The following is an 11,460-nucleotide window of genomic DNA, read 5'->3' as shown; positions in this document are numbered from 1 at the left end:
GGTAAAATATTAGGATAGCAATAATCTTGCCTGGCACCATGACCTCATGGCACAAACTTTGTAATATGTGTTAATTACAAAGAAAAGTAAAAGGATTGACACTTTTTGGCAATGAAAATAATGACAATCAGCATATTATCTATCTCTGTCAATTTCTTTTCTTTATTTCACTACAACTGCTACTATTATTATTATTGGGTATTTGCATTTTGGGGTATCTGAAATTAAAGTAATGACAAAAGAATGAGCATTTGATACAAGATAAAAAAGTTTCCCTACTTGGTGAAATAGTATCACATAAAAGAAACAAATGGATGAATTAATGAATAACAAGTTATTAGTTATACCTTGAACAGAGTCAGAAAAATAGGCAAGAGTCTGTCTGGAGAGGCAAGTTATTATGAGATTTTGTTACGAAATGTTCAAGAATAAATTTGTTAATGTTTGTTTTAAATTGTACATCCTCGTGTTGTAGTTGTTACTTATCAATGAAAGCACAACTTAAGCTATGACAGGATAGGGGCCATCCATTTAGTATGTATGCATGGAGGTGGGTCTTAACCCAAATGCATACGCTTGTGTATGGGGGGGTCTACTGATAATGTATGTATGCATAGGAATGGGGGGGGGGGTTGCTGGTACTGCGATAATTTGTCTACATCAGCCTTAAATAAGCCACAGTTATGCAGCTTATTTCCTTGATGCAGCCAGACATTCAATGTTGGTGTTTTATTTAATATGTTAAGTGTGTGTGTGTGTGATTTGGATTTTTAACATAGCTTTAACAATTTTTCAGTCATATCGTTACGATGTCTGCAGTGTGGCATTTTATAGTGATGTCTAGCACTGGGGCATCATGCCGCAGACATGTAGCATGATGTCCCACCCAGTCACATTATCCTGACACCACGCCGACCAGTCCTAACACTAACTTCTTAATGTTAAGTGCCAAGCGAGGCAGCTGTTAGTATCATTTTTGTAAGTCTTTGGTATGACTCGGCCGAGGATTGAACCCATAACCTCCCGCATTCGAGATGGACACTCTAACCACTAGGCCACTGAAGCAGAAACATGTTAATAATATTAATCCTTGAATGTTTCTGCATGGATTAAATATAGGCCATTCTATAGAATTGGGGGGGGGGTTTGCATCAGGCGTACGTATGCAGGTGGCGTGTGTAAAAAAGTATGCATATGTATGGGGTGGGGGTGGGGGTGTAGCTTTGCCAGATTTATGCGCATGTACTAAATGGATGGCCCCATAGTCTCTTTTGCTTCTTTGTGGGACTGGATTTCTGATGATGCAACATATCAGAACCTGGGACAGTAACTGAACAAGAACCCCCATTATGTCAAAGAATATTGTGATGGAAAGACAAGTTCTTACATGAATGGACAGATTGTGACTTCTCCAACTTACTACATGGGCAAGGGCCATGTCAGTCACAAAAATATGGGTGAACCTAAAATGTTGGCAAAATAAAATGAGGAAGCCAAATTTGTGAAAATGTTATTCATAAAACGGGTAATGACACAAAACTGAAAAGAGGATATTTGTTAAATATTTACATCATGAACAAGCTGAACTGATGGTGCTCTCAGAACTTTAGGATGATTGTATATGATTTAAAGTATTTGAAGACTGTACTCAGTTTTGCATTGAAGAAGAGAAAAAAAGACAAAAACTTAAAAAGGATCCAAACATTTTTTATTAGGAAGTAAAGGCGGCAGCAAAATAACAAAAATTTGATGACCCAGGTACACTTACTACCATTCAAACCTTAAAACTGCAAGTCTAATGCAAATTCCACAATGATAGATGTTTTGAAAGTTTTGTAAACAGAGATTTACATAAACATTGTTGGCATCATTTAGACTTCAGACAATTTAACAGTATCTCAGTTTAAAAATTAACTTTGGAAAAGTTATGCAACTATTCTGTCAAGTGTTTGCATATACAAAATACTACAGTACTTATATATATATATATATATATATATATATATATATATATATATATATATATATATATATATATATATATATAAAGTATATTTCATAATACTGTCTGCATATACTAACCTAAAGTATAGCACAGTATATCCTTCCCAATTTTATAACAAATATTTTTACTACAAGTATATATCAAATGGCAAGTTTAATTGTACCTTTATTGTGTGTACATGTATAGTGACAATATAAATGACTAGTGAAAATATACAAAATCTGATTGTTCCAGTGTAATTTAATCATGGGTACAGTTTATTACAGCCACTCAATTATACTTAAGTGACCAGCAAACAGGGTAAGTATATATAAATATATATATATATATTAGTTGTTTAATTTCTATCATATACTAAATATATGTCTAAATTTCATCTTTTTCACTAGTTATATATGTCTGCATATCACTTTCATATTCTAAATATGTACTAAACAATTTACTGTGAGTGTACTTGACAGGTCGATTAAAAATTAATTAACATTCTATTAAAATCAATATGAAATCCTGAAGCAAAATTTGTTCAGTACAGCAATATAAAGAAGTGAAACCAAATTCTTTGATTAAAGCGATGTGAAAAATTTACTGGAGTTTTCACAATGAACAATGTTCTGAATAACTATAAATTTCTGGATAACTTTGTTCTGGCATTACAAGGATATTTTGGTTTGTTTTTACTAGATCCTTGTATTGCAGAGATCAAACAAGGCCATGCAAGAGTCTTGCTGAAAGTGACTACACAAAAAATATAAGCAAACAAAATTTTACTAAAAGCATGTAGTCTGAGTATATGAGCAGAGCAATCATAAGAAATATTGATTAAAAAAGCAGTTTGCTGGGAATTTGCATCCAACTCCCCAGCTGCAGGGGTTGCTTGGGCAATTACTACACTACCGATAAAAAGTAAAACCTGAATACATGGATCATACTTTTGCAACCAAAATGATAGGAAAATAGAGATTTCTTAGTTCAAGTTTAGGAAAATTATACAGCACAAACTGAATATATTTCTAGTGCAAAAAAAAAAAAAAAACACCACAGAACCAACACGAGACTCCTCCCCTTGCATTTGCCACTTTTTTTATTACAAGCAAGGCATACAATTACAACATTTATTCTTTTGCATTACAGTTGAAATTTTCTGCTTACTTAGTTGATGAATAACTGTCAGGTTACACAGAAATGATCACAAAGTTGGCAAAATAGGTTGAACTATCAAAAGTGTTGGAATTACATGACAATCTTGAAAAATATAGAACTTTTTTTTATATGATCCTATAATTTTACAGGAATCACAGGACAAATATGATCCATGCCTGTGTATGATAATTCTTGACAAATCTTTAGGAAAGAGACCAAGATGGCAATACAAGCTTTTGTAAACTTGTATTGGTCAGACATAACAGAAACCGAAAAATATGATTACAGATAATGAATGGAAAAGAAACCCCCACTCTATCTTACAAAAGGCATGAACACAAGAAAACTGAGTAGAATAACCTATCCTAAAATCACTTCATTCACTTATCCTGCATTTCCTGTCATTACCATTTGAAAAACATGTAAAATCAATGGTGGTTGATGAAAATTATGGAATAATACTATGTTTTTTATGGAATAATACTTTGTTTTTATCTAAGATATTTTAAGACAAAACTGCTGTTTACCTTGCACATGCAATATGGACAAAATTATCTTGTATAAGCTTAAAAATCAACCTCTTATTTTAGACATTTTCACTGATAAATCTAAATTTCAAAATTCCTATTAAATCCAAATTCAATTACATGTACTCTGCTGTTCAACTCCAATGCAAATACAGTGTTTCTTCAATGATAAGATAGTGGGCAATGATACTGTTGGTAAACATTTACTACAACTATGTCAAAACGCTGGGATTCATTATCAAGCATAAACTAATCATAGGATAAACAAGCATATGATAGAATTCTTTGTTAATACCAAATGGCAGATTGTACTTGCATGCATTCCCAAAAGATTTGATATATACATCATAGCTTTTTATTATAAAAATAAAACAAGTTTACAAATTATAGGTACAGTATTTCCAATATGATAAGTCCACTGGGGCTATCAAAAAATTCATTTTAAGTGAGGATAGTGTTTTTTAAATAAATCCTCCAACCACTGAATTCTGCAAAAACTTTTCTGTAAGCAGAGAATAAGCATGGGGTTACCAATGAAGACTAGTGGCATAATTATTCACGACTCTTTTTCTTCAATATGAATGTAGCATATGACAAGAAATATGGCATACAAAAGTATTTTGATAATGTTTGGAACTAAAATATCTGCATTTTGCACTGATCATTATGGTAGATTATTTGGCCAACTATTAATATTTTTCAATTATAGGAGATCTGAAAATGTACTGAATGTACATTTCAAACCTTTGTACTTGATAAAATCTAAACAAGTGATTATAATAAATTACATTGAAAACTCCATATACATACTGTTTAAAGGACACACACAGAAGAAAAAATGTTGCAGATTTATTATTCTTCAAACCAACATAAAAACTCATGATTGACTCTGTACATAGAATCAAAAGCAAAAACTGTTGTCACAATCTCACCAATAGCGAGCAAGTTTTGAATATTCAATAGCCCCATGGCTGTCTCAGGCCAACGAAAGGTTGTACAAAATCTGTGGTGTCAACTGGATCATGGGATATATGGGAATTAGCCAATGACATATATTTAAACAAGGCATCAGTCATTTTCTCCTCTCCTTCTGTGCCACTCAAGTTTCATTATCAGCAGTCTCTGAACTGAAAAAATACAGGAGAAAGAATGTCAGAGCATACAGGTAAACAACTGTATTGCTTGTACCAACTGCAAACAGTCCTGACTATAACCTGCCACTGAATAATGCAACAGAAGATAAGGTCTATGCTGTCTGTTCTAACAATAGTTACAAGTGAGCAATACAGACCACTCTATAGTACATTATGCACAGTGGTCTGTGTCTATTCTGTGCACAAAAATCAGTAGATTTCAAAATTCGGAGCAATGGATTGACTTTTAAATCAGTTGGAATTTTATTGACAAATTTTATTTTAAGGGGACTAAAAAAAGTGCTTTTTTTATATAACACGTGTTCTACTTGTATTATAATTTAACAAGAAGTTTTTAAATTTTGAACATGAAATAGACTCGAATTCCAATTTTACAATAATATTATGAGTTGGGATATTATTGTAAATTAAAAGAAAGCAAGCTGTATATCACAGTTCACTGCAAAAACTTTTTAAATAAACTTCACAAGTATTTTTAGTTTCCTTTACAATTTCACTGCCTTGTGACCACTGATGACATTCACTGTGATCACTTAGGTTTCACACTTAATAAATTTTCTCTTGAATCACTAAGCAATTTTTTTGAAGAACAACAGAGTATCTTCTCCTTATCAGCACAGGAATATGACCATGACATTATTACTGATCCAGTCTCAAATAATGACTTGAAAATGGGTATGTTTGTTACAAAAGAATAACTGATTCAATGTGATGGCATTGGCATATGCCTGATGCAATAATGTCTCCCACCACTACCACCATATCCTATCTTAAAATCTGATTTGCATAAGACACACAATATAAACTCAGGAACTTTGCTATTCACTTGCACCCGCTTAAACTCTGATTTCCATTGTTGAACTAATTGCAATACTTCTAAGCCAGTGTTTGTTTTATTTTGCATTGGCAAAAATGTCATGCATTTTGACATGAACTGACAATAAAAGCTTCCAATAATTAGTCTCTTAAAAGTCTTGAAATTGATTTTTTTTTAACATTCACTTAAGATCATTTACTGAACGGAATTAAAAAAAACAAAAACATTTTAGCATACAAAATGTGCATTTTTAAAATTGAAAGCTGTTCCTATTTTGAGTTCCGAATTAGAAATATGACTATGTACTAAACCACAGGATGCATGACCAGGAAACCATAACTACTAAATTTATACAAATGTTCATGTAACACATTTTAATTTACAGAATAAACATGTTAACTTTAGTATGCTTAATGCACATGTTGGTATGAAGAAAGGCTTTTCAAAAAGGGTTGTTTTAAATTTTGACAAGAACCCCTTAAAAAAAAAAAAAACCTTTGTATAAAAAGAAAGTACTTTTGAAAAAATAAAAATCAATTTATTTAGGTCTTGGAAAAATATTTTTTCCAAGCACTTGTCCTTGTGAGTTGCAATAGATATTCATCCCTGTCATTACTTTACTCAACACAGGACACATCACTACACTAAATTCAACATAGGACACTTACCACCAAATTCAACATGGGGCACTTATCACTTAACTAAATTCAACAAGGGACACATATGACTACACTAAATTCAACAAAAGAGACATATCACTAAATTCAACAAAAGACACATACCACTACACTAAATTCAACATGGGACAATTATCACTACACTAAATTCAACATGGGACACTTATCACTACTCTAAATTCAACATAGGACACGTATCACTACACTGAATTCAACACAGGACACTTATCACTACACTAAATTCAACACAGGACACTTATCACTACACTAAATTCAACATAGGACACATCATTACACTAAATTCAACAAAGGACACATATCACTAAATTCAACAAAGGACATATATCACTTCCCCAAATTCAACAAAGGACATTATCACTACATCAAATTCAACATAGGACACTTATCACTACACTAAATTCAACATAGGACACTTATCACTACACTAAATTCAAAATAGGACACTTATCACTACACTACATTCAACAGAGGACACTTATCACTACACTAAATTCAACATAGGACACTTATTACTACACTAAATTCAACAAAGGACATGTATCACTACACTAAATTCAACAAAGGACACTATTCACTACACAATTTATGCTCTCAGTTAAGAAAAACAATGCTAGTACTGAAGGAAGCTTAATACTAAAAGGTTTTCAAATGGCTGACTGTGCTAAGAGTGTAACATTCTCATGATCTGAACCCATTTTAGTATCAATTTCGCATTGGGTGTTTGTATAAAAAGTTGTTTTCCTTTATGACATGTTTTTGACTGACAAATAGACAAAAGTAATCAATCACCGATGTGCACTAGATGTTGACCAACTCTGCAGTTAAGAAATTGTTATGGGCAGAAAATGCAGAGAGATATTCTCACGGTGCGAATCTGCATCTACTTGGCCTAGGGAATAAGGAGAAAAGTTTTACTCGGCACAGCTAATTTTTACACAGGTCAAATTGGTGTGTGGTTTTCTGGCATATGTTTGGTCAGGACTATAACATCTACTTTCAAATGTAATTTAACTATATATAGTGCTAATATTAGTACCCCAAACTCCTTTATCAGCACAATACTAACTGGATCCGATATCTATATATGGAACTGCCTCAAACATATATAGTTTGTAACATGAATCAGATCTTGGCAGAAAATACTAAGATAATAATTAAATATGAGTCATTCTACTGTCCATTAAATGAAAAAGGAAGGGATGTATATCTCACAGTTCATAAATTTTGTTATAAAATCCACAAGCATTATTAGTTTCCTTCACAATATCACTGAATGGCGACCACTGATGGCACTGATTGTAATTTTTAAGTTTCACACTTTACAGGTTCTCAATAGTTTCCTGCTCCATATTTCTACAAAATCACCTTGTATTTTGTGAAGAATGGAAAATGTCCTCTCTGTATCAGCATTATTAGAATGTGGCAATTACAATCTGCAAAGAAGTCTGAACTTCAGTTTTCATGTGGCTGGGTTTTTACGCCTGCTGACTGCTCTCCAATACTATTCCAAGTCAAATTCACCTCGTGGAGGAAGTTACTCAATTGAATTTGAGATGTATCCCTAAGCGTCATATTTCTTAGCTGGTGGTTTGTTAGCACTGGGAGAAAGCACATGTTTCTGCAGTTTTACATGAAATGAACCAAAAAATGTGAACTGCCCATAAATATTCCTCTAAAAACATCTTCAACAACGCAACAACAGTTGAACTATGCAAAAAAAAAATCTAATTACTTACTCATTATTAGAATTTTTGGGACAATCATTCTTTAATATCTCAATACCACCAAAAGTTGACTAATTTTTATTCAAAGACTCAAAAGCCATCATGGATCCCTTTGATTCCTCTAGTACTTATAACACCTCATAAAACATCCCACATTTGACTTTAATCTCTCCAGATTACAAAAATAAGGTAATAAATGAACTGCTTATTCTATACACATGTTAATCCAATTACTCAGCCACACATCACCACACTGGTCATTGTGCTATAACATTTCGCATCCACATCAAACTGGTTCCTGTTGGTTTCTTATTTTTTTAATTTAAAAAAAAATCAGTTTATTTATAAAGCAGCATATTTCAACTAAAAAATTGTATTTTTGTCCTACTGCTGGTAGAATCACATGTATGCCAGTGTGAAGCACCAAAAGTTAAGCAAAGATTGATCAAAAAATATTTTTATTAAATTCACATACGAAAAATGAAATAGAGAAGAAAAGCTTTATTAAAATTCTCTATTATTTGTTGAGTTCACTCTGTGCAAACAAGTAGGTACAGTGTGATGCTAGACTGGTCTTATCATCTTCTGTAACAGAAGAGATACTGATCTGGCCTGGACTAAGGGGTAATTGGTCTATTTAATTGCCTGAGCACTTGGATTTGCTACACAAATGTGTTAAGGTAAGCACCCAAATGAGCCATACAGCAACTGTATCCAAAATGACTTGGGTTCCACAACCTCCAATAATCCCCTTAAGAATTCAATAAATTTAACATATCTTTGTGGTCAATAAATAGCAGCCTAAAATTCCTCCATTTTTCTTAAATCTGATCAATATTTGCAAAATTAATGGGCGTTTCCTGGATTGGAACAAACCTATTCTATCTTTTGGCATTTTCTTGATTTCTCACACAAGTGGCTTTAAAAAACAAAAATCACTTGCTCCAAATCAAACCTACTTGTTCAACAGGGCCATATTTTTTTAACTGTTATTGATATTATTTTAAAACTGCTTTACTTTTTTTAAAAATATATAAATGCTTTAAATGTGTAATTTTCTGTGTGCATTTGTCATAACAGTGTACTTTTGAAAAGAAAATGTGTGTGACCTACTCTACTAAAACACTGACTTGATTTGATTTGACTTCATTAAAAACAATGGTTTGTCCAGGCCCTTATATAATCCAGCACTTACTTGCTTCATCTTCTGAGTGCTGCAGAAATTGGCATGTTTGCTGATCATGGATGAAAACAGAAATGAAGTTGGAGAGGAATTTGGTCTTTTCGTTTTTTAACAATCAGAAAAACAGTTGCAGCTCATTTTGTGTATATTTCATATCATAGTTCTGTGAAGAGTGTCACAATTCCAGAAAACACTCACTTCGTATATCCATAGAATTAGCATCTACCAACTCTTTGAACTAAACGGATTACAATAAAATGTAATTATCACAGTTTCTTTAGGGTGAAAAAAAACTGTATTGGAAAAAAATTTAAGTTACTATTCCCCTAGCTAAGCTTAATTGTCAAATCACTTAGGTACCAAACTATATAACCAGTAATGCATTACTAAGTCACCAAGTGCAAGGGACTGCACACAGGACAAGTGAGTGTTAATTACAGAAAACCAATGAAATACATGGAACAGAAATAGTACTATTCCCTATTCATTGGTCACATGCTTCATATTAAACAGAGTTTATAGCTTGCTATATGATTAGGAAGACAATCATCATAAAGTGGAGCCCCAACAAAAGGGTAAATACTAATAATTTACCAGTCTTTCAAGAACATCAAAACGAAAATGCTGCATTTTGTCAGCATGCTTAAGGTTTCCTTCAAGCATATCAGAACATTTCTAACAAGCCCAACAGGCAACTCAGAATATACATGGGGACTGATGTAGACTTAGAGGGACAACAGGCATCTGGTCATCATATTTTTCAAGCTTTTGGGGCACAACATTTTTCTTTCCATTAATTAAAAAACAAAACTTTCTTTGATTTATCTGGATTGTGCTATGTATGATTCAAGAAATCTTCAAAATATTTCTTGAATATTCATTTCATTTTCCCTTGGAAAAAGAACCAAACATTAATAAAAATAACTGTAAAGTGTGTGTGTATGTGTGTGTGTGCTATTCATTAACTTACATTTTTTCCAAAACGAAAAGATTCTGAATCATTCTTCCTATTCTGCTGCGGCCTGAAAAAGACAATATGCACTTTTTTATCAGACTCTGAAACCCTGGTGTACGATAATGCCAGATATTAATTCTTTTTACCACTGGCTTGGATGGGATTTCCATCCTCCATATCTGTAGCATAGGGTTCACTCACTTCTATCCCCCCAATAAAGTAACAAACTGTTCGATCTTAGTGAAATTATAAACAAAGTAAATATCTAACAGCCTTTCAGGTCAGTTTTATGTCAAATGTTGCAACTCTAGTTTAGGTAAATAATTAGATGCTAAAATAATTACCTCCCTGTATAACTGATGCTTGAACACAGTAGTAAAAAATGCTTTGAACGCGAGATCATTGCAATAATTCCTCAAATGAATTTTCAAATATTAAAATAAATTCACTAGTAACATATAAAAAAGAAAATTCTGAATATTATAAAGATTATTTAGAACTGTCTCTTTACAATAGTAAAAGAATCCATAAATTATCTTTGGAGTTAAATTCATTCATCTGATCTTGTGTAAATTAGCACTACAAGTCAGGATGTTGCATATAAACATACAATGGTTGCCATGGAAGGCACTTTTTTTAACAATATATGCTAAGGTACTCTGATAACTTGAAGAGTTCATATGAATATTACACAAAATTCTAAACATTATCTATGTGAGACTACTCCACATTAAAACTGCTTCCTTGCTGATTAACCATGGTGAAATCAACTTACAAGCATACTAGATACAAAATTTCTGTATCAAATACTCATCACCATAATTAAATTGTATAGTACAAAGATAAAACTGCAGTGCCCGACTAACTTGCTTGGTACCTTTTTTCTTGTACAAGTTAATATCATGTGCCTGCATGTTAGAGTAAGAATACAGCTAGGTAATGGTATGAAGCAAACCACTCTGGGTGATGGTTAACCCATTCCATTGACCAACATTGCCAACTCAAACAAGAATTAGTATGTCAATTCATTACAGATGCATATTTCATAATACTCATGGTTTGCTTAATTTCCAAAATCTTCAAGCTACTGGCCACAACTTCTTTTACAATAAAAAACTAAACAGTTTACATTCATTGTATTCAAAATAAAACACTTGTTGTAAAGCACAGTAATTAGGACATCATGATCAAACCTGAATTAAAGGTATCTTTAAGTTTAAAATTATTTATTGAATTTAACAAGAAACAATAAGTTCC

At 32.5% G+C, this 11,460-nt stretch overlaps 1 protein-coding gene across 16 annotated transcripts in view; it reads right to left on the bottom strand.

Moving 5' to 3' along the window:
* Nucleotides 1-1,691: 1,691 nt before the first annotated feature.
* The window catches only part of LOC149785499 (uncharacterized), a 207,307-nt gene continuing 197,538 nt past the window's right edge, over nt 1,692-11,460 (bottom strand). For all 16 annotated transcript variants that reach the window (XM_089979287.1, XM_089979294.1, XM_089979300.1 and 13 more), the window contains 2 exons: nt 10,219-10,270; nt 1,692-4,799 (listed from right to left, as the gene is read on the bottom strand). In XM_089979287.1, coding sequence (XP_089835413.1) covers nt 10,256-10,270 — 15 coding nt within the window. In that variant the 3' untranslated portion in view covers nt 1,692-4,799; nt 10,219-10,255. The remainder of the gene's footprint in view (nt 4,800-10,218; nt 10,271-11,460) is intronic.

The sequence above is a fragment of the Sinohyriopsis cumingii genome, chromosome 13, assembly GCF_028554795.1.
Source record: "Sinohyriopsis cumingii isolate HCF-2022 chromosome 13, ASM2855479v2, whole genome shotgun sequence".
NCBI lineage: Eukaryota > Metazoa > Mollusca > Bivalvia > Unionida > Unionidae > Sinohyriopsis > Sinohyriopsis cumingii.
Note: the sequence above shows the minus strand (reverse complement) of the source record. Positions and strands in the feature narration are given on the sequence as shown.